Source organism: Magnolia sinica, chromosome 7, assembly GCF_029962835.1.
Source record: "Magnolia sinica isolate HGM2019 chromosome 7, MsV1, whole genome shotgun sequence".
Taxonomy (NCBI): Eukaryota; Viridiplantae; Streptophyta; class Magnoliopsida; order Magnoliales; family Magnoliaceae; genus Magnolia; species Magnolia sinica.
In genome coordinates this window covers 39,869,581-39,894,041 of record NC_080579.1, presented here as the reverse complement: position 1 = coordinate 39,894,041, position 24,461 = coordinate 39,869,581, and the positions used below count along the sequence as shown (strand labels likewise).

Sequence of the window (24,461 nt, the reverse complement as noted above, 5' to 3'; positions counted from 1 at the left end):
GTGGTCCACCTGATGTTTATATCCCTCTCATTTTTGGGATAAATCCTAAAATGACCTGGTAAATATGAATGAACGGAGTGGATGAAACACATACATCATGGTGGGCCCATATAGCACCGACCATCAGCCACCGGGCTGGGAGTAGCCAATTCGTTTCCAAAGATTTGGTCAGGGCTGCGTGGGACTCACAAGACGTATCCACTCCGTCCATCTGTTTTGCAAGACGACAATGTGACGGGATTCTAAAGATTAGGACGATCCAAAACACATGTGGGCCATACCACACGAGACAGTGGGGACTGAACGCGTGGGGTGACAGAAGTTTTGTATCAGGATGATACTTGTGCCGACAGTTTATCTGAGTGATAATAGCCTATGAACGGTTTGGAGGGCATATAAACATAGGAGGTTTTCAATGGTCGACATTTCCGTTCCCACTGTTTTGTTTGGCGTGGCGCACGTGAGTTTTGGATCTGCCTGATTTTAAATTCCCGTCCCGTTAAAAACATGAACGGAGTGGATTTGTCACGGACATCTCTGTGGGCCCCACACAGCCCCGGGAACAGGAATATCTTTGTGCCCGGGGTCACAAGCAATCCGCTTCCAACACAATCGCATCCCTCCCTCGATTTGTGCATCTTCGTGCAGCACCCAACTGATTCTCCCTTAAAATCGAATAGAAACCCTAACAGCTCCTAAAACCCGTAAATCCGTTCCAATACCTCAACGCTGGATTCCTCTCATCCTAAAGCTTGAAGTGCCCCAATCCTTATCCCAGTTCAGTCCTAAGCCTGAACCCCCCAGCCTTCCGATTTCCCTTTCAAGAAATAGAATGCACTTTTCGCAGGTACCTGCTAACTTCATCTCCTCTTTTTTTATTGGTTTTTTTTTTTTCATGGTCTGTGAGGCTTTTAACATCATGTTTGTTCACAGCCAGTCTGTTCTTTTCATCTTTTGTGAAGGCATGAGTTGTGCGAACGGTCGGGTGTTTGGTGCTGAGAGCAAGGCTCATGAACGAATTGATCGAGCTCAATGTCAAAACACATGTGAGAGAGATGGTAGCTCTGGGCCTCAAGGAATCTCCAATTGCAACGTGCCAGGAAATCGCATTGATTTTTTACCCGAAAGCAGAACGGATGGGCACATTTCTAGTACGTCAAATGATAGTGATACTGTGGCTGAAAGAGATGCCGGTTTTCACAGTGAGGACCAGAGATCACTGGATTATCTGAGGCAGCAGACGGGCCCAACCTTGGAAGAGCATTCTGACGACGATGACGATGACTGGGAGCCCTCACAGGATCATGCAGTTAGCAACAAGTGGTTTTGTGCTAACTGTACAGTGGGAAACTTTGAGGATGTTCTCCACTGTAAGGTATGGTTGGTTGGTTGCTTGGTCCTTTTTTTTTTGCTTTCTATTTTTCTTTTTTCTGTGGATATTATTGTTGAGAAAAGCTCTTTTAGTCTTTGTGATATTTATGGATACATATCGCATATTTTGTACACAGTGCTTGACTGCTCGTAGTATCAGTATCATTACATGTGGAATACAGAAATATGTATCGATATTGCTGATATTATTGCCATACCTGGAAATGTATCACTAAGGGAAACATCGGGAAAATGTTGGAATTTCTCAATGAAACTTCAGGAGATGCTAAAATACACATATTTGCATATTTAGGAATCAAATCATTGTAAAAAAGGCACAACATAATAAAATTTCCTTTAATGGGGGCCTAAAAGCATGTAACACTGACTCAGGTAAACATGGAGAAAATGGTGAAATTTCTCAATGATACTTCAACAAATGCTAAAATATACATGTTTCCATATTCAGGAATCAAAAAACAGCAAACAAAATGCATACATAATCAGTTTCCCTTTAAGTGGGCCTAAAAGCATGTATTGCGAACTTAGGAAAACATGGGGAAAATGGTGGAATTTCTCAATGAAACTTCAGGAGATGCTAAAATACACATATTTGCATATTTAGGAATCAAATCATTGTAAAAAAGGCACAACATAATAAAATTTCCTTTAATGGGGGCCTAAAAGCATGTAACATTGACTCAGGTAAACATGGGGAAAATGGTGAAATTTCTCAATGATACTTCAACAAATGCTAAAATACACATGTGTGCATATTCAGGAATAAAAAAACAGCAAACAAAATGCATACATAATCAGTTTCCCTTTAAGTGGGCCTAAAAGCATGTATTGCGAACTTAGGAAACATGGGAAAAATGGTGGATCCATCCATCCATCCATCCATGCATGGACATGCCTACATACAAACACACATGTATGATCCATCCATCCATCCATCTAACCGTCCATGCATGCATACATATATACATATATACACACATGCATGAGCCATCCATGCATGCATGCGTACACACACACATACAACGTCCGTCCATCCATCCAACCATCCATTCATCCATGCATACATGATCCATCCATCCATCCATGCATGCATACATGTACACACATACATGCATGCATTTCATTATACAACCACTTTGCCATATATCAGTCATATATCATAGATAGTGTTGTCAAAATCATACGATTTACTATTTGAGTCGAATCTTAAGCAAAACAATTTGAATCCCACCTTTGAATCCCTTTTTATATGAATACAACAATTTTATGATTTGAATCCTAAGATTTACGATTAAAATCCCAATTTATGATTTAAATTATACTTTTTTTTTTTAAAATTTTAATTTTAATTTTTTTTTAAAAGGAAGCTTCACTTGGCTTTCATTAGGGCTATACACGAGGCTCGATCTGGCTCGACTTGGCTCGATCTGGCTCGATTTGGCTCGGCTTGATTCGGCTTGAAGAATGATTTGAGGCGAGCCAAGCTTCACTTGACCCAACTTGTTTTCAAAATGAGCCGAGTTTGATCATAGTGGATCTCGACTCGAACTTGAACTCGGCTCAGCCCGAAGCTCGAGCTTGGCTCGCCTCGAACCCTAGTCTACCCGTCCGTCCCTTTCTTACCCTTTTCTTTCCTTACCCAACCCACCGCGCTCGAACTCCTCTCTCTCTCTCTCTCCCCTTCTCCTCTCCCCACTCGGCCACTCACTCGAACTTGACTCAGCGTCTACCCGACTCATCTCAGCTGTACGACCTGCACCCAACCACTCACCCGAGCTCTCTCTCTCTCTCTCTCTCTCTCTCTCTCTCTTAGCACCAACAACAAGGTACCTTTATGGATCTATCTAATATTATATATATATTATTAATTGAATATTTGATTTGGGAGTTGGGTCGGGTGGTTGGGTTAAGTTGGGTGCAAGTTGTGTTGAGTCGGGTGCGGGTTGGGTGTTGGGTTGGGTCGAGTTGGGAGCAGGCTCGACTCGACTCGAGGTATACTCGCCTCGACTCGATCCACTAGCTCGTCTTGAGCTAAGGCTATACACGAGCCAAGCTAGCTCGAAAAGTTCGCTCGGCTTGACTCGGCTTGAACGATGACTTGAGGCAAGCCAAGCTTCACATGACCCAACTAGTTTTGAAAACGAGCTGAGTTTGATCATAATGGATCTTGACTCAACTCAACTCAACTCGAACTCTGCTCGACTCGAATATATATTATATGATATATATTTAAAAATAAAAAAGTTAAAACATAAACCTTACCCTACCTGTCGTCCCTTTCTTACCCTTTTCCTTCCTTACCCAACCTGTCGTGCTCGATCTCCTCTCTCTCTCTCTCTCCCCCTCATTCTCCTTGCCCAAGATTGACTTAGCATCTACTTGACTCATCCCAGCCATACGACCTGCACCCGACCACTCGCCCGAGCTCTCTCTCTCTCTCTCTCTCTCAGCACCAACAATAAGGTACCTCTATGGCTCTATCTAATATTATATATTATTATTATTATTATTATTAATTGAATATTTGATTTGGGAGTTGGGTTGGGTCTGGGTTGGGTCAGTTGGGTCGGGTGCGGGTTGGGTCGCGTTACTGGGTTGAGTTGGGTGCGGGTTGGGTTGAGTTGGGAGCAGGCTTGACTCGACTTGAGGTAAGCTCGCCTTGACTCGATCCGCTAGCTGGACTCGAAAGGTTTGGCAAACAAGCCAAGCTCCAATGGTAAGCTTGAGGTAGAGGTCGAGCTCGAGGAGAGCACAGGCGAGTCAAGTCAAGCTTGGCCCACCTCGACTCGGCTCAGCTCAGCTCAATGTATAGCCCTACCTTGAGCTCGACTTGAAAGGTTTGGCAAACAAGCCAAGCTCCAATGGTAAGCTCGAGGTCGAGCTTGAGCTTGAGCTCGAGGAGAGCACAAACAAGTCGAGCCAAGCTTGGCCCACCTCGACTTGACTCTGCTCGATGTACAACCCTAGCTTTCATTTTATGTTTTTAAATTGATGGGGGCTTTAAAAATCATTTAGAAAAACATTTAAAAAACAAGAATAGTTTAGAAAAGGTAAATTATTTTATTTTGTTCTTTATAAGAGATTAAATGATATATATTCTCTTCATTGTTAAATTGTAGAGCTTTTTTTAATGATTTCTTACTTTTTAACTAGTTGAAACGCCAAATTGATGTATGACTTATCTGGAATGTTTTTATGGATGGTTATGATCATGTTGACTTAAATGTATTGCGGAATGATGGTTAGGAATCAAAATATCTTTTTTTTGTCCGTCTACGGAATCAAATGGTGTTTTTCCAATGCGATTTTACATTCAAGAAAGGTAAGAAGAACATAAATTATTAAAGGATCCTTGTATGTTTTTTAAGGAAAATTTATTGAAAGACCAAAAAGAAGAAGTAGAAGAAGAAGAAGAAAAAGAAGAAGAAGAAGAAGAAAAGATAAGAATCATTTTATTTTAAGTAATACTATGTCATGATAGTGTTAATGTTTTTAATTTTTCTGATTCATTTATATTTTTCATATTTTTAAGAAATCATAAAAAATCTTACAATTTACGGTACGATTTGCGATTCGATTCAACCCCTATTACGATTTGCGATTTGATACGATTCAACCCCTGTTACGCGATACGATAATGATTTTGACAACATTGATCACAGATACTTGGAATTTCTAATACTACTATTGTTATCGGTATCGCCAAGATGGCGATCCCGATAATATTGATAATATCACCGATACTTGGAACAATGTTTGTACCAACTTTTTTTTAGCTTTCCCTCATCTTAAAATTTGTTTTAATCACTTTGATGTACTTCCACCTGACACAGGGCTGCAGAGAGTGTAAGGAATATGAAATCCCCAGGCACAGTTTTTCTTCATCACATATTGATGGAGAAGTTGTCACTGATGATGTCGATTCGAAAGTAATTGGTAGTTATGGAGGTATTTATGTATTATTTTCCTTATACTATGAATGGTTCTATGAAAGTTTTAAAGCTTGCTTATGAACATTCAAGGCGGTTGTCATACATGTACCCATGACTCATTTGTATATGGGGTTTCTGCATGTACTGTACTTCTATTTAACCTCTAAAAGATCCTTAAACATTCATGTTTAAGTTATTGAGATTATTGGAGAATGAAGATGCATTTAACCAGGAACTTTTTATCTCTTTATATCATGTATTGGATTTCACATTTTACATTGAAATATCGTCATTGCCATTGTCATCATCTAAGCCTTATCCCAACTAATTGGGGTTGGCTAACATTTCACACTGTAAATATAATTTTTGGAATATACCATTAATAATCCTGCAGATTTATGCACAAAGGAAGCAGCCTTGGGCAATCGCACAGTAATTGGTTTTGATGAGAGGATGCTGCTTCACTCAGAGGTACTTGTCTTTATTTTTACATTTGTCGTAAATGAGCTCTCTCTCTCATTGTATGTAATAATATTTCGTTATAAATATATTTGTATGTACTGCAGCTACAACACTAGATCCGCATATATGTTTGTAGACAAATGATTGTCATTTGTGATAATTTCATGAGGAACTGAGAAAACAAATGTTGTTCATATTTAACAAGGCATTGGAAATTCAGTACCTTGATGAACATTGTTGACATGCATTGTGAAGTGGAGGTGTCTTACAAAGCTGCGCCAAATAGCAAATTCCCAAACAAGTCCACTGTTCTTACAAAATATTTCCATAATATTGAAAACAATGTATCATCATCACCACCACCATCGTCATTGTCATCAAAGTCTTATCCCAATTAATTGGGGCCAGCTGCGTGAATATTGTTCCACCATTTCACTCTATCAAGGGATTGGAGTGCCATATTGTTTGGGTTAATGATAAAAGTTAATGGCATAAGTGTGACGCCGACTTCCCTTTTGGAGTGTGTAATAGTTGTGATGGGGTTAAATACTTGGTCGGATCGTGTTGGCATGTGAGTTGTGAGTAATGTTGTGAAAATCGTTCTCGTGTCGCAAATTTCAATAGCGGTTGAATCGTATTTAATCACTAATCGTAAGATTTTTTCTAATTTTCTTAAAATATCGAAAAAATCTGAAAATTATAAATAAATTAGGAAAAAAAGTCATCAACCATCCATTTCAAATCAATTTGCACTAAGAAAAGTACTATATATCATTAGGCTTGTCAACGGGTCGGAGCTGGATCAGATCAGGGTGGATCCGAACGGATCCGATTATGAACAGATCGGCATCTTAAGATCCAGACCCGCCTTGTCGGACCTATATAGTGGATCCTGACCTGCCCCGCCAGATCTGTCAACGGGTCGGAGCTGGATCAGATCTACTAGCCAGCTATCCAAGTCCTGTCAACGAATCGACATCTGCCCATGCTGCGCTCGGGACTAATATAAAATTCCATGAAAATCTATCAAGTATCAACTCCTTTAAGTCAAACTAATAGTCTAAAAGTGAACTAATACAAAGGAAACAAAGTCATGAAACTCTATCAAGTATCAACTCTAAGAAAATATCATACACATTTTTCCTCACCAAGTTGAAGAGACTAACCATGGCAATTCTAACTTATGCTCGTACTCATACATATGGTAGGAGAAGAAACACCTAACATATACATAAAAATGGTAATTAGAAAAATTTGCATGAAAAATTAATAATAATTAAAATTAAGTAAATTTAAAATTTACTTGCTCTTTTTTGGATGTCCAATCCTGTCCAGACATTAAAGCCTCCACAACTTCTGGAAGTAAGCAACTATGAGTCTTATCATGCACTTTACCACCAGTACTAAATGTTGATTCTGATGCAACAATAGAGATTGGAATCATCGAAATGTCACGGGCCATTCTTGAAAGTGTTGGGAACTATGGATTGTTGATTCGCCACCAACTTGATATGTTAAACTCTTGGTCGTGAGAAAATAGTGGCTCTTCCAAATACTGATATAGTTATGATTTTTTGAAGAAAGCTTGATTGCCAGGACGTGCACGAGAATACCACTTATCAAATCCTCTAAATTTATCTTTAGTATTATCAGAAACACTATTAGATGATGAAAAATTGTTATTACAACTACTTTTACCAATGGTTGAAAAAATTGTCATTGATTTATCCAAGTCAACAACTTTATACTCTGAGAAAAGATTAGCCATTGTATGTCGAATTTTGCTGATGTAGAAATGAACACTACCCCCATAGATTTGATAGTAGTAGTACTCTACCAACTCCATTTTAAACCGATGATCAAGAACTAATGCCAAAACCAAATTGCATTCATGCCAATACTTATCAAACTATGATTTCATTCTATTTGCCATTGATTTAACATAATCGCAATCACTTTTCTCCCATTTAGCTAATTTGAGATGAATTTCACAAACATCGGGAAAGTACATATTAGCAGTTGGATAGGTACCTAAAAAGTTATTGGTAGCTTCATAGAAAACCTTCAAATACTTACTAATAACTTTTCCCATCTCCCATTCTTCATTGGATGGATTTACCTTGAAGTCACGATCACATTGCTCCAATTGAGAAAATGTTTCTCTAAAGTCTAAAGCAGTCTCGAGTATGAGATATGTGGAGTTCCACCTTGTTGGAACATCGTCATCCATAGGTATACTCTTTTTCCTTGGCAATTTTACTTGAGTCACTGCAAATTGGAACTTTTTCTCCCTTGATGGTGATGAATTAATGTTCTTCACACTTTCTCATATTTTTTGGAGCACACATGCTGTCTCCCGTAAGCCACCTTGCATAATTAAATTAAGAATATGAGCAGAACAACGGACATGAAACAATTCCCCAGATAATGTGAGCAATCCTCGATAAGAAAGACAAGTATTCACACTTTTAACCATGGCATTGTTAGTGGAAGCATTGTCTATAGTAATGATGAATAATTTTTATTTTTATTTTTTTTAATTTTATTTTTATTATCAATATTCCACTCTAGGACTCAATCCATGACAATTCTACATAGAGTCTTTGCATCACGAGGAGTTTTACTGCTGTAAAAGCAAGAATCCTCTTTTGTAATTCCCATGCATCATCAATGAAATGCGAAGTTATACAACAATACCCAATATTTTATTGGTCTGATGTCCACAAGTCAGTAGTAAGGCCAATTCGGAAAGAGAGCTTATCAAAGTACTTATAGAGTTTCTTTTTGTTGCTTGTAAGCATGCATCACATCGGCCCTAACTGTGTTGCGAGAAACCAATTTAAACATGGGTTGAAGATTGTTCATGAACATTTCAAAATACTTGTGTTCAACCATGTTAGATGGGTATTCATGCTTCATTATCATGCGACAAAGATCCAAACGACTTCATTCTCGATCAAATTTAAAGTTCTTTAAACAATGTCTTTTTGCATACATTCTTGTTCAATGATGTTAATTGTTCAGAAATATCCATATGCTTCTTCCATGGACATCTTATCAAGTGCTTATTCAAATGGCTAGTTCCACTATTACTACTCCTATAAACTTCCCCTTACAATGCTTGTAAATAGCCGCTTCCTCACCACTTGGGGATCGATGTTTATCAAAGTCATTCCATACTTCAGATGTCAATTTTCGTCGTCTAGTATAACTACATTGGCTTGACACCTCAACAATATTCTCATCAATAGGTTAACTGGGTTCAGACATAACGATCCAACAAATTACTTACAGTCCTAATGCAACATCAATGAAATAACACAAAAATGAGTAAATGAGCAATATGCATTATATTTTTCAGGTTAAGCACAACAAATGAAAAAAAATAAAAATTCAATAACAATTTCAGGCACAAAAAACAATATTCTCTCAAAAAATTATGAAACAAAAAAACCAAAATAAAAAACACTAAAAGAGAGCAAGCTAATACAAAGCAACATACCAAATAAAAAAAAAAAAGTTAGAATCAAGCTAATACAAAGCAACATACCAAATAAAAAAAAAAAAGTTAGAATCAAGAAGAACATGCACTTGTAGAAGATAATATAGTGCTTTTCAAGTTGTGGACTTACGGATTCTCTAGGAAACGAAAATCCTAGATAAATATATGGAATTAAAGAGAAAGCAATCGTTGATTTGTTAAAGAAAACTCACCAAAAATAAGAAGAAGAGGAATAACACAAAAAGAAAAGAACGAAAAGGAGAGGAGAGGAAGAAGAAGCGAGAAAGAAAGAAAACCTTTCTAATATCAGATATTAGAAGATGCGGACGTGGCGGCTTGGGCCGTGGTCTGCGGAGAGAATGAGAGAGAGAAGAGAGGAAAATATATAAATATATAAATATATCAATATATATATATATATATATATATATATATATATATATATATATATATATATATATATTGTGTGGGCTACTGGCTATGGAGAGAAACGAGGGAGGGAAGGGAATAACTTGGGTTTTTTTAGACGGACTACTGAGACTGAAATCTTCATTGAAATAGGGTTTTTTTTTTGGGCGTTAGCTGCCGACTGTGGAGAGAGAAATGAGGGAGGGAAGGGAATAACTTAGGATTTTTTTGCTTTTGGGTTTTTAGATGAACGACTGAGATTGAAACATTCATTGGAATAATCGGATTGGGTCTTAGTCGGATCAGATCAGGGTGCATCTGGAACTGATCCGATTATAAACGGATCGGCATATTAAGATCCAGACTTGCCCTGTCGGACCTATATTGTGGTCAAGACTCGCTATAAATGGATCGGATCGGATTAACAGGCCTACATATCATGATATCAGCAATTAGGAGCTTATATATGGTCTATTTATCTATTTATCATGTTAGTGTCAAAGAACTCTTTTATTATTATTATTATTTTTTCTTTTTCTTTTTATGATTTGTCTTTGAAGAAATATACAAGGTTGTTTAATCGACACTTGATTTTGTTGACCAAAGAGAGATTTTAATTTCTTTTGTTTGGGTTTTTGAATATTAAAATCCCCAAATCTCCTCTCTTTGTAAAGAATAAAATATAAAAATAATTGGACTTTTAGGAACGATTCTTAAAGCCCCCACCAATTTAAAAGCATAAAATGAAAGCAAGGTAAAGTAAAAAAAAAGCAAAGATCAAGTATAATTTGTTATTTGAATCAAATTTGAATTGTAAATCTTAGGATTCAAATAGTAGAATTGATGAATTCATCTAAAGGGGGATCCAAGCTGGGATTCAAATCGTTTTTCCCACGAGTCGAATCAAATCGTAAATCATAAGTCATAGGATGTTGACAACCATGCTTGTGAACAATGTTCGTGGTATTGGTGTCACATTACATGCATCGCTGGTTGGGGATTGTTCGACCATTGTTTTCTCACACAATATGCGGGCGTGCCATAATTGGATTTGCGGCTCCAATTCGAACTGAACAACATTGACCTCGAGCGCCAAGATAGGCAGACACAGAGTATGTTCGAGATCGGTCGCCTATTCAGCCACTCGCTCGATGTGTAAATGGATTAGGTGATAATTAGAGGGTGGGGTTCGTCCTTTTAAGATGGGTTACTCCTTTGCCTTCCGTATGAAAGAACTTTTTAATACAGATTAAATTAGATGGGAAAGAAATCCTTACAGCTGGCCACTGCGAACTGTTGAAGAACGTCTCTCTGATGCAGAACTGAATCCAACGTATGAGCGTAGACTCAAGATTATGGCTAAAAGTTACCAACTACTTGATTAACACTATTGGTTACACTACAGAATGTAAATAGTATGTTCGGAAAGTAAATGGTTACACTAAGGAATGTAATTTACTTGACAAGAAAAGTAAAGGGTTACACTACGGAATGTAAAGAAACTGGTAATTGATAGGTAGTTGAAAAAATAATTGATTTGGTTTGATTGGTTTGGTATGAGACGCCTTGTTTTTTATGTAATTTTCTTCTATTTATAGCTCTAAATCAGCCATTCTGGATCATTCCCATGTTCCGACGGTTATGGCAACTGTTCTTCACGACTTGAGTTCTGGATGCTTCCCACGTTCTATTCCTTTTGTTCATCCTTTAGCCACCCGTCAAGCGACTGTGCGAACTTGATCGCTTACCACTCGTCATATAATCGTCAAAGCTCTATCGCTAGTCTCCTCAACTGCTTTAATGACGTTCGGCCGTAATTGATACATTGTGGCTCCTCTTTGTAAGACATAACCGTACATATCTACAGGAAATCCTCTAACCGCACCATGCGTATCTGTACAGATCACATGTAAATGACCCTGATCGGTTAGAACGGCGCTTGGTCGGAATGGGTACAAATATCGCTCCCCTCGTTGTTGTCCTTTCGATGAAAGAGGCAACGACGTTTGAGTCATTATTAATGTTGTCATAAATACTCGCACATGTTGTCCAAATGCGAACTGCCTTCGATCGTTATCGTCAGTATCGGTCGCATCGAATCGAGGCATTAAATGAACCGTGTTTACACGTGTCTTCATTAGCCGTTCTGCCGAAATAATAATGATGCTTCAATGAATGCTATCTCTTCCTTCGGCTATGTAAACGATACTTTGGACGATTCCTGCTTATGCTTTCAAATTTCCTCTCTGCAATCTCCTTCCCAAAACCTTCGCTTCTAAACACTTCTGCAATGGCTGCTTCTTTATCATCCACCCCTTCTTTCGGCTAGAAAGATATCATGGCAGTAATGGAGCTCCTCGGGAAGAAATGCATCGAGGATATCATCTTCAAGTCTCCTTTGGGCAATGAGGTTCTTTGCCTCGGTTCGACATTTTCTTTAGAAGTCTCAGCCGATGAAGTTCAACCTCTTGATCCCTTCTTCCTGATCTGCCCCGGAGGAGAAATACCAATTAGATCCGGATCCATTCTTGATGCAGCAAATGTGTTAAAAACCCCTCAGACATGGCTGAAGCCTCTTCCAGATTGGGAAGAATGGTTCCTTCGGGTGTCATCCCAACATGAAGCAATGTGGAAAAACATGGGCATCTATGAATGCATAAAACTCTCCATTCGCGAGTATCAAGTTAGTCCAGCCCTTCTTCTCGCTCTTTCAACATTTTGGAGTACTTCGACCAACACCTTTCTCTTCGGCTGCGACCTAATGAGTCCTTCCATCAAGGACATTTGCCATCTGACTGAGCTACTGCCTTTCGGCATGCCCTACTATGCAGGTGTTGTTTTTAAACAACGCAAGGAGAATCCAAGCAAGGAGAATAAAGGTTAAACCAATTTCATGAGGGCCTACTGCAAGCGAGAAGGTCCGGTTGAAGAAGAAGAACATACAACCTTTCTTCTTCTCTGGATTTGTCGAAATCTTCCGTGTTAGTGCCCTTCAAGTCACTTCCGAATACGTTGCTTTGGCTGAACAGCTAGCTCGAGGTCATAGGATTGCTTTGGCACCTTACGTTCTTGGCCATTTATATCGGAGTCTTTACGAGGCCACTCGTAAAGGGTTACATTCTGTAGGAGGGCCGCTGTGGCTCATGTAGATGTGGTTTTTCGTTTACTTCCGACCTACTCTCTTCAACCATACAATGCATAGAAGAAAGCCATACTCCTCTTTCGGCGACCGAATTCTCCACATCTTCTTGGAGAGCCCCACGGTCGAAAACTATCTCATACGATTCCTCTCCCCTGACAGATCTAAGGAAGACCAATCCTTCATGCCTTTTTCAGAGGAAACAACATATGGACCAGGGCGGCTCACGTAGCAATTTGAGCCAGATGATGAATATGCAGCAGGTCGGTGGCATCACGCCCGGACCAGCTATATTATCGGCCGCGATCTTTTTACGGAGGCACGATTGAGTCGGGCAAAAATGGCAAGGCCGGGATCGAGCAGTACTATCCATCGCTAGTTGCTCGACAATTTGGCCTCGTCCAATGTATCCCATGCCCTCTTACTCATAAAGCCTGTAATCAGCCTCCTTACGATTGTGCACTAGTGACCGATGTGGAGCTCTATGTAACTCTTAGCACAACATATTGCAAAGAGTCACTCAATTTGATGATCCCAAGTTATCCCAACTTTTCCTAGGCGACGGATAGCTTTGTCACATGGTGGGATCGCCACCACTAAATTGATAGGTAGCAGAAGCAAGGCAGAGGTTATTCGTCAATTCGTCTCTCAATTGGATGTGGTGAAGAACAAGAAAAGAAGTGCTGCCATGTCGCCCGCTCCTACTGCCAAGAGGACGACGGGTAGGGCAACAACAAGATCGGTCGCTACTTCTGCTCTGACCCCAACAGTTGATGCTCCTGTCCCAGCGAGCCAACAGATCACAAAGGAACATTCAGAAATCCTCATGTTTGTTCGACCACAACGGATAGCTCCGAAGAAGATCTCAGACTTGGGAGATCTCTTCAGTCAACCTCCGAAAATTCCCACCATCCTTACTTTCCAGCACACCAATCCTCCCAAATCTCATCCAATAGTAGAGGATCGGCTGTTGTTGACATCGGCTATACCTAGTCAGCCATCGGGAACCTCTTTGGCCGAGGCTATATCTGCTTTTGAAAAATATTTCAAAACAAAGTATTGGCTTGGCCTTATCATCGCAGATTATTCACAAGAAATTGACGAAGGCCTAAAACGCCATGAGGAAACCCATTTCAATAAATGCTGGAATAAATGGTGGCGGGATAGAGAAAGACCGCATAATCCTGATCTTCCTTTTAATGAGAAGTATCACCTGCCTTATCGTCCTAATCCGCCACCATTCCCAACCTCCAATTGGCCGTTGGCAACCATAATAAAAAAATTCTCAAGCTATTAGCGGTCGACCAATCTTCTACGTTGTTCGGTTCCATCTAGGTGGAGATCGCACGCTCGTACATCTGTTTATACTGATTTAACTGCTTATGCATTCGTTAACTCCTTTCTGTTCTTCTTGTAGTGACTCGGGAATTGCCGCCAGTCGTCGAACGAATGGCCACGACCTAGCAACAACATCGATTGCCTATACCAGCAATCCCCTTATCTGCAATTCCTCCAGCAACCATGGCAGCTACAGCAGTAGTAACTCCGGTGGTTCTGAGGGTCCCTGACCCTGTAATTATAGAGGTTGTGACCCTTGACTCAGAAACGACAGTCAGTGTAGAAGGTGTCCACTCTAACAGTCCACCCGAGGTCAACAATATTCCTGGTGACTCGGAGTGTGAGATGCAGACTCCCTCCAGCCCTGCACCGGTGATTCAAAGTTTGGCCGCAGAGCCTCTCCCTCAATCCTTCGCTGTAAATTTTGCTCCTCCGTTGCTACTCCTTCCGCCACCTGTAATGATCGAGAAGACTCCGACTTCGACCGAGTTCGAAGCTGTGGTTGCAACATAGATGGTTGAGGAAACAACCGAGATCGAAAGAGCTGTGACTGAGGAAATAAAAGCTGCAGGCTTTTTAGTTGAGATATCTGAACCAGCTTTGATGAGATCGAAGAACCCTGCTGCCACTTCGGTCGAGGCCGTTGAAACGGTTCCAGCTGATGTTGCAGATTCTATCGTAGTCGAAATTGTTGGGACAGTTTCGGCCGTTACTGCTGCCAAGACATCTATGGCTGAGATGGCCGAACTAAGCTCTCATCGGCCAACTATTCCGGTAATTACACCTGCAGGTGTTACCCCTGCCCTCAACAGTAGAGGTTTCCATCTCGTAGGCGATATCCTTTCTTTGTTTGAGAGAGCCTTTACTAGGGAAGCAACTGCAGCCATCTCTTACCAACAATCTGCAGGATGTAAAGACCGAACTTCACAACCTTTTGCAAAAGTGGCTGACAGGATCTTTTGACACTGAGTCGACCGACAGGCTCGACTGATTAGTCAAATCATACTGCATCCTCTCCTGGTTAGATCCCACTCTAGTTGCCAAGGTATTTGCTCTCCAGGAGCTTCAAGGGCTGCTGAAGACATGTCATCATGCTGGTGTTGTTGTCGGTCGCCTTGAGGCCGAACAAGCTGTGGCCGAGTCCAAGAGGACTTTTGCACACACCATTGTCCAGAAACTCATGACCAAGAATGCCACGGTGGAAACTACCAAGGTCGAGTTGGAGAAAGGAAGCGTTGTTTTAAGAAACGGCAATTGATAGGAGCCCTTGCAATGTTACTATTTATATCTTTTAGTACATAGGCTCCTCTTTTAAGGACTTGCTCAATGACATAAGGCCCTTCCTACGTAGGTGACCACTTGCCTAATGCTCGGTCATTCTGGCCGATGGGCAAAACCATCTTCCAGACCGTGTCCCCTTCTCCGAAGGACTTTCCTCCCACCCTTTTGTTATATGCTTGTGCCATGGCCGCTTTGTTAGCCATGATCTAATCCAGAGCCCTAATACGGGCCTTGCCCAACTCCTCAAGCTCGGCCAGCATTGCCCCTGTGAACTCTGAGGGAGTTAACTGGGCTTGATACATGGTTCACAATGATGGGATCGCAATTTCCAAGGGTAGGACTGCATCGTGCCCTTAAGTTAATGCAAACGGACTGACCCCAGTGCTAGTACGGGCCGACACTCTGTAAACCCACAAGGCCTCAGATAGCTTGATATGCCATTTTCGTGGATTCCCTCGTATCATTTTTCTCAAAATATTCTTGATCACCTTGTTACTGGCCTCGGCCTAACCATTGGCCTGGGCATAATACAGGGTCGAATTCAGGATCTTTATGCCATATCGGTTGGCCATAGCATGCACTTCCTTGGCCGAGAAAGTAACACCTCGGTCCTTGGTAATGGATTCTGGTACTCCAAAACGATGGATAATATTAGTTTCAATGAAACCAATGATTTCCTCATGACCGACTTTCCTCATGGGTTTTACCTCGACCCATTTGGTGAAATAATTGGTCGCTACTATGATGAATGTGTCCATTCGAGTCGAAGGCGGGTGAATCTGTCCGATCAAATCATGATCGCCCATCCTCAAAATGACCATTGCTTTATTATGGGGTGTAATTCGACCGCGGGAACATGTTGGACTGGTCCATTCTTTTGATAGGCTTCACAACCTTTCGCATATTGGATGCAATCGGCTATCATTTCTGACCAGAAATAGCAGTAGAATCTAAGTGTAAACATCATCTTTCTTCCTGCCTGATGGGCCCCACAAATTCCTTCGTGAACCCCTTCCATGACTGACATGGCTTCTTTCTTAGATAAGCACTGAAGTAAAACCCCATCGGCCCCTTTTCGATAAAGTTCATTATCAACCATCACATAATTTGTGGCCGACCTCCGTATGCTCCTATCAGTCTTGGTACCATGACTTTGTAAATAGCCTATGAGAGGAGCTCTCCAATCATCTTCTTCCACTTCTATTTGGCATATTTTCATTACGTCCTTCCTCTGGAAAACAGAAGGTAAAGACCTTCTCTGGACCGTAATCGATCGACCGGTCGATCCCTTCCAGGCTTCCAATCCTGTAGCTAACTGTGCCATCTCGTTGGCATCCACGTTATATTCCCAAGTGATGTGCATCGGTTCGACCTATTCAAACTGTTCGAGCAACTGTATCACTACAACATAGTATGGTAATAACGGCAGGCGGGTGCACTTAAACAACCCTGCCATCTAATTTATCACCAACTGTGAATCTCCGATAACCATCACGTTTTTTCACTCGTAATTCTAACAATAACTCTAGACCGATTATCATAGCTTCATATTCGGCCTGATTGTTAGTGCATTCAAATTCTAACTGGAATGCGAATTCTTGCCAGTTCCCATTAGGGGCGATCAATACGGTTCCGGCTCTAGACATCTCATGTGTCCTCGACCCGTCAAAATTTAATTTCCACGATGTGAGTTGCACATAATATAGATTTAGGATGCCCGGAGGAATTTGCTTCTTGAGATCTGAAGGGTGATCAGCCAATATGGTCCGACCTTTTACCGCTTTCTATGGCACATACTGTAAATCAAACTTGGATAGAGCCAACACCCATTTACCAATCCAACCGCTTAAAATCGGCCGGTTTAGCATATCTTTCACTAAATCGGTCATAACTATTACATGTACCCTCTCGGCCAATAAATAATGGCTCAGCTTAGTGGTTGCGTAGTACAATGACAAACACAATTTCTCCATGGCTGAATATCGCCTCTCCACATCAAGCAACGTCTGACTCAAGTAACAGACCGCCTTTTCTTTCCGCATGTCGTAATCTTGTGATAGAAGAGCTCCGATCGACTCTGTTGAGGCTGCGACATATAGCTTGAGCGGTTGATTTTCGATAGGGGCATCAACATAGGTGGCTTCATTAGATACTCCTTGATTTTATCAAAAGCCAGTTGATGCTCTGCTTCCCACACGAATTCGGTCCCCTGTTTCAATTTCAATAATGGAGAGAAGATATTAGTTTTACTTGCACTGTTGGATATAAACCGCCTCAAATAATTGACATGGCCTAAGAACTTTTACAATTCAACCTTGTTTCCTGGTTGCCGTGCGTTAATCACGGCTTGGGCCTTGTTTTGGTCAACTTCAATTCCTCTTTAATGTACCAAAAATCCTAAGAAATTACAGGCCAAGACTTCAAAAGCACATTTTAATGGGTTCATCTTCAATTTGTGGAGCCTCATCTGCTCAAAGGATTTGCGCAAGTGGGCCATATGCTCATTTGCATTGGTCGACTTGACTACCACATCGTCCAAGTAGACTTCCATAAATCGATCGATCATGTCATGAAAAATAACATTATTTGCCCTTTGGTATGTGGCCTTTGCATTTTTCAACCCGAAGGGCATCACTACCCAGCAATATGTCCCAAGAGGTCCTTTGCATCTGAATGCCATTTTCGGGATGTTATCCAATGCTATATAGATTTAATTGTGTCCAGAATGTCCGTCCAAGAAGGACACAATCCCGTGTCCAGCGGTTCGATGGATAAGCTGATCGATCAAGGGCATGGGATATTTGTCGTTCGATGTAGCCGGATTTAAATTCCTGAAATCAATGCACACTCTTTACTTACCACTCTTCTTCGTCACCGGGACTATATTTGACATCCACTTCGCTTATTTGATTGGTTGGATAAAATCTACCTTTAGGAGTCGCTTGATCTCTTCCTTGATCTTGAGGGTGACTTCAGCCATCATCCACCTTGGCGGTTGCTTATATGGCCGATAACCTTCCTTCATGGGCAATCTATGTTCGACTAGGGATCTATCAAGCCCTGGCATATCATGGTAATCTCATGCAAAACAGTCGGTGAACTCTAAGAGTAGACTTGTTAACATTTTTTTCTCGGGCAGTCGTAACAAGTCACTTGTAAAAGTTGGTTTCGGATCCTGATCCATCCCCAAGTTGATTTCAACTAGCGGATCCTGGACCTGCAGTCGGCTATCTTCCTTTTCTTTTGAGAGGTCTTCAAGCTTAAAACTATCTTCATCAACCGATTTATTTATTTCGGCCAAGTTCACAAAACTACCTTCGTCGGTTTCCTTGAGGCTTTCTTCAAGCCTCTTTATTCTGGCCGTAAAGTCGGCCCCGTGTACTTCATCCCTTGATGTCCTGATCATGGGATCTCCTTGATGATACAACGAGCGACTGGTCGATAAGGGATGATGTCCTTCGGCTAGGCATCATTGGTCCGAGTTACTTCTGGAATAGTTTGCACAGTACTATCTGGATTCTTTTTCACTGTGATCCCAGTAGGGCGACCGAACTTGTTCCTCCCAGTAAATCTGATGGGCCCCACTTCTTCGCCGTAATAATAAGCTTATTGGCATTTGACGTGGCCAAGAAGGGTTTATTATCGGCCAAGACTAGCTTGACCTTGTCCTGGTCTCAAAAAATCACGAACTGATGGAGAGAAGATGGGATACATGCAAAGGAATGGATCCAATCTCTTCCCAATAACGCATTATAGCTTGACGAGGTGTCTACTACGAAAAACGGTGCCAAGACAGTCTTAGTGCCTACAGTTAGGTTGACCAGTAAAACATCGTGTGTTAGTGACATGGCTAACGGTCACTTTTGATGGGATCAAATCGGCCGTAGTCTTTCCTAACATGGCCATCATCCTCTTTGGTAACAAATTCATAGCGGCCCCACTATCCACCAAAATCTTGGTAACGGGACACCAATCCAAGTGGGCCGATATATACAACGACTTAAGATGCCGTTTCATATCATTGGCGAGTTTGTCGATAATTACTCTTTCGGACGCACCATCGATCGCAACGGTGATTGTGTTGACATGTGACTCCTTGTCAATCTCGACTTCATTTTCCTTGCATTCTTCAAATGGGAAGGAGGCATGTTGTATGATTACTGGGGGAGTATTCTTCCACATCCCCTGACATTGTGTTTGGTTGAGTGGGTCGTGCCTGAAAGCCAGACGACAATGTGAACACCATGTTACAATGGAACGCCACCGGCGACAACAAACCAAAATCTCTCCACTCAAACCTTGCCCCCCTAGTGTTTCAGATTCAATTTCTTCGGTCTGCCTAGGGTGTTCTTCAGCCACAGGTTTGGCTGAGAAGTCGATAATTGGGGAACTCTTTCGAGTATCTGCAGTTGATGAGAGTTCGTTAGCTAGCCATTCTTTTGTTGGAAAGCAATCTTCACTAAGGTAGTCTGACGTGTTACCACAACTGTCCTCCTCTTTGGAATTTCCTGACTGAGTCGTGTTGTTGAGTGCATCTTAGCTTTTCTGTGTCGCAACTGGTATCATAGCTTCGACCGCGTTCACTGCCACTTGCTCATCAAGCACGGGAACCTTTCAAAACGGGTGGGGAAGTCTAGCTTCCGGTCGGGGAAACATTTCTTCCCCTTCAATGTCTCTTCTTGCAACAACCCTCTGCCTTTGCCCCCGACACTTCTGAGTCATTGTCAAAACCTCCGGTATTGCTGGAAACTTTGGGTGAATAACTCGTTTCCATACCCCCTCTTGTGTGGTAGGAAGCTTGATCATCATTGTCAGGCGTGGTCTCCAGCGTGAACGGCGATTGGAGGCCGAGTGTATCAACCAGTTGCGATCTCGACCTTTACTACGGTGTTCTCTTCCCTTTTCGAGAGTGTTTTCCGACCGAGAAAATTTCCCGTGTGCATCGGTCGCAGATTCGAGACCCTTGGTGCCTTCCCCCAATAGCAATCGACCGATTATTGTGGGACTGGGAAATCCAACGATGTTCCTGCGCGGGCCGGATTGGTGTTCTTCGCGAGTTAATTGAGATGAGGTCGATTTTCGGTCTCGGGTGATCCCTGAGATTGGCTGAGACCATGTTTACCTCCATATTTGTTGGGAATGGATCGATGTCGATCAACATTGCCTCCTTTTCCTTTTCTGGGAACTTCTGCAACCCGCGGTCGATGTGGTCTTGAGTAACGTTCTTGAAAACAACACACTTGTTAGTGGAGTGGGATCGAGATCCGTGCCATTTGTAATATTTGATCTTTTGTAATTCATCGGCCAGAGGTATTTTATGATTAATATGAACCTTAATGAACTTTCCGGCCAACATGATATCAAATATTTCTTCAGCTCGAGTGATATCAAAGGTATACACCTTCTGAGCCTTTTGCGTGGTCGGGATGATCGATTCCGCTTTGACCAGTGCCGAACATACCCATGGCTTCTTAGTCACCACTTCAGCAATCACAATTTCATTTTAGGGTTATTGTAGTACATCCCTAATGATGAATTTATTCGTCTAGCTCCTTCCCAAAGTAGTTCCTCGTAACAAGAAACTTTTTTAGTTAAGTCGTATAAATCAGTAAACTCTGTCCCTATGAATTTTTTGCGGAGCTTGTATTCCAGACCGTCTTGTGTGAGTTGCATGAATTCGGCCTCAGTCATGACTACTTTTTAACGGCTCTTTGCCCGCTTGAATCACATAATATAACTCTCGCATGGTTCCCCAGGCAACTACCGGAATCGCGCGAGATTGGCCGTGGTTATCTCCATATTTCTGGAGAAGAATTGGGCATGGAACTTTTCTTCCAATTCTTGCCAATTATGTATTGAATCTGGAAGTAAGTTTGAATACCATGTGAAGGGCGCGAGAATTAACGAGTGACCAAATAACTGTAACTTATGATAATCATTGTTAGCTAACTCGCCACATTGCATGGTGAATCGGCCAACATGTTCAATAGTTGACTGACCAGGTTCACCAGAAAACAAAGCGAAATCCGATCGATAATTCCTTGGTAATGGATGCTGCCAATCTACCCAATTCGGATATGGTTTGTGATAGGTGGGGATAGTGTTTCGGCTTAACACTTGGCCAACAACCTTTTGAACGAGTTGCATTATCTGGTCCAAATAGATTAAGATTATCTTGAAATCTGGGCCAAATCGATTAAGATTGTCTTGAAATCTAGGGCCCTGCAGTGGATTGAATCCAGCTGGAGGTCCATGATTTTTGTTTTCAGGCATAAAATCCCTGGCCTCTCATTCAGGTCGCCTGACTTCCATGGGAGATGGCGCATTCCTGACTTTCGGAGGAGGAATTAGTGGTGGGTTACATTGTAACGGTGGCATAGGTGGCAATGTGATTGTATTACCGATCGAGCTTCCATTATGTTGCATCACTAGCGGCGTCTGTTCTGTTATTATGGCCATCAATCATTGCGTAGCTTTAGTCTAGCTGGCCATGTAACGATTGGTGCTCTCGGCCTGGATACGGAATTGCTCCGCATGGGCCCTTCTATATTCCTGCACCATTTGGATGCCCATTTGAACGTCCCGAAGTACAACAGATACCTCATTAGGGAGTATGGCTCGAGACGTGGATGGTCTAACCTGATTTCCGGTCGGGTTAGACACCCGTGGGGGCGCTTGGACCTGCGCATCATTGCTTGGAGGTGGTGTGGTCGGTGTAGAAGGCTCGGCTCTGGAAGCACGGGCACTTCTTCTCATTTTTGGCAAAAGTCAAACCGACAGTTAATAGACAGGGTCCCACCGGGCGTGCTAGAAAATTGTTCGACCATTGTTTTCTCACAATGTGCGGGCGTGCCAGAATTTTTTTTGCGGCTCCAATTCGAACCGAACAACAATGACCCCGAGCGCCAAGATAGACAAACAATAGTATGATCGAGATCTGGAGAGATTGATCGCCTATTCAGCTACTCGCTCAATGCGTAAATGGATCAAGTGATAATCAGAGGGTGGGGTTCGTCCTCTGAAGATGGGTTACTCTGCCTTTCGTACGAAAGGACTTTTCAATACAGATTAAATGAGATGGGAAAGAAATCCTTACAGTCGTCCACTACAAATTGTTGAAAAACGCCTCTCCGATGCAGAACTGAATCCAACGTATGAGCGTAGACACAAGATTATGGCTAAAAGTTACTAGCTACTTGATTAACACTACTGGTTACACTACGGAATGTAAATAGCAAGTTCAGAAGGTAAATGGTTACACTTAGGAATGTAATTTACTTAACAGGACAAGTAAAGGGTTACACTACGGAATGTAAAGAAATTGGTAATTGAAAGATAGTTGAAAAGATAATTGATTTGGGTTGATTGGTTTGGTACGAGACGCCTTATTTTTGCTGTAATCTTTTTCTATTTATAGCTCTAAATCAACCATTCTGGATCCTTCCCACATTCCGACGGTTATGGCAACCGTTCTTCATGACTTGAGTTCTGGATGCTTCCCACGTTCTGTTCCTTTTGTTCCTCCTTTAGCCACCTGTCAAGTGACCGGGCGAACTCGATCACTTACCACTTGTCATATAATCGTCAAAGCTCGATCGCTAGTCTTCTCGACTGCTTTAATGACGTTCGGCCATAATTGATATGTTGTGGCTCCTCTTTCTAAGACATAACCGTACATATCCGCAGGAAATCCTCTGACCGCACCAGGGGTATCTGTACAAATCACACGTAAATGACCTTGATTGGTCGGAACAGGGCTAGGAACGGGTATGAATAGGGATATGGAAACTTGTATTGATATCACCGATATTATCGTTGATACCTAGAAATATCATGATATTGGCAATTGGGAACTTGTATACGGTCTATTTATCATGTTAGTGTAAAGAACTCCATTTTTTTTCCCCCTTTTTATGATTTGTCATTCAAGAAACATACAAGGCTGTTTAACCGACACTCAATTTTGTTGACCAAAGAAAAATATATTTCAATTTCTTTGGTATGGGTTTTTGAATACTAAAATCCGCAAATCTCCTATCTTTATAAAGAATAAAATATAAAAATAATTGAACTTTTAAAAACGATTCTAAAATCCCCTACCAATTTAAAAGCATAAAATGAAAGCCGGATAAAGTAAAAAAAAGAAGAAGCAAAGATCAAGTATAATTTGTTATTGTGAATCGGATTTGAATTGTAAATCTTAGGATTCAAATAGTAGAATCGATGGATTCATCCAAAAAGGGATCCAAGCTGGGATTCAAATTGTTTTTCCCAAGAGTTGAATCCAATCGTAAATCATAAGTCATGGGATTTTGACAACTATGCTTGTGAATGGTGTTCGTAGTATTGGGAATTTGGTATCATTACATGCATCACTGGTTGGGGATATGGAAACATGTATCGATATCACTATTCACTGATATTATCATTGATACCTAGAAATATCATGATATTGGCAATTGGGAACTTGTATACGGTCTATTTATCATGTTAGTGTTAACGAACTATTTTTTTCCTTTTTATGATTTGTCTTTCAAGAAACATACAAGGTTGTTTAACCGACACTCGATTTTGTTGACCAAAGAAAAAGATATTTTGATTTCTTTGGTTTGGGTTTTTGAATATTAAAATCCCCAAATCTCCTCTCTTTATAAAGAATAAAATATAAAAATAATTGAACTTTTAAAAATGATTCTTAAAGCCCCCACCAATTTTAAAGCATAAAATGAAAGCCATGTCAAGTAAAAAAGAAGAATAAGCAAAGATAAAGTATAATTTGTTATTGTGAATCAGATTTGAATTGTGAATCTTAGGATTTAAATAGTAGAATCGATGGATTCATCTAAAGAGGGATCCAAGCTGGGATTCAAATCGTTTTTCCCAAGAGTCGAATCAAATTATAAGTCATAAGATTTTGACAACTATGCTTGTGAGCAGTGTTCGTAGTATTGGTATCATTACATGTATTGCTGGTTGGCGATATGGAAACATGTATCAATGTCACTGA

The 24,461-nt window shown here is 41.1% G+C and overlaps 1 protein-coding gene across 7 annotated transcripts in view; it reads left to right on the top strand.

Moving 5' to 3' along the window:
* Window positions 1-534: 534 nt before the first annotated feature.
* Window positions 535-24,461, top strand: part of LOC131251300 (histone deacetylase 15) — a 141,357-nt gene continuing 117,430 nt past the window's right edge. The window contains exons 1-4 of one of the 7 annotated variants that reach the window (XM_058251941.1): window positions 535-847; window positions 938-1,375; window positions 5,226-5,340; window positions 5,719-5,795. In XM_058251941.1, the coding sequence (XP_058107924.1) occupies window positions 833-847; window positions 938-1,375; window positions 5,226-5,340; window positions 5,719-5,795 (645 nt within the window). In that variant the 5' untranslated portion in view covers window positions 535-832. Of the gene's footprint in view, window positions 848-933; window positions 1,376-5,225; window positions 5,341-5,718; window positions 5,796-24,461 lie in introns of all 7 variants that reach the window. The other 6 variants (XM_058251942.1, XM_058251940.1, XM_058251939.1 and 3 more) reach the window with 6 other exon arrangements.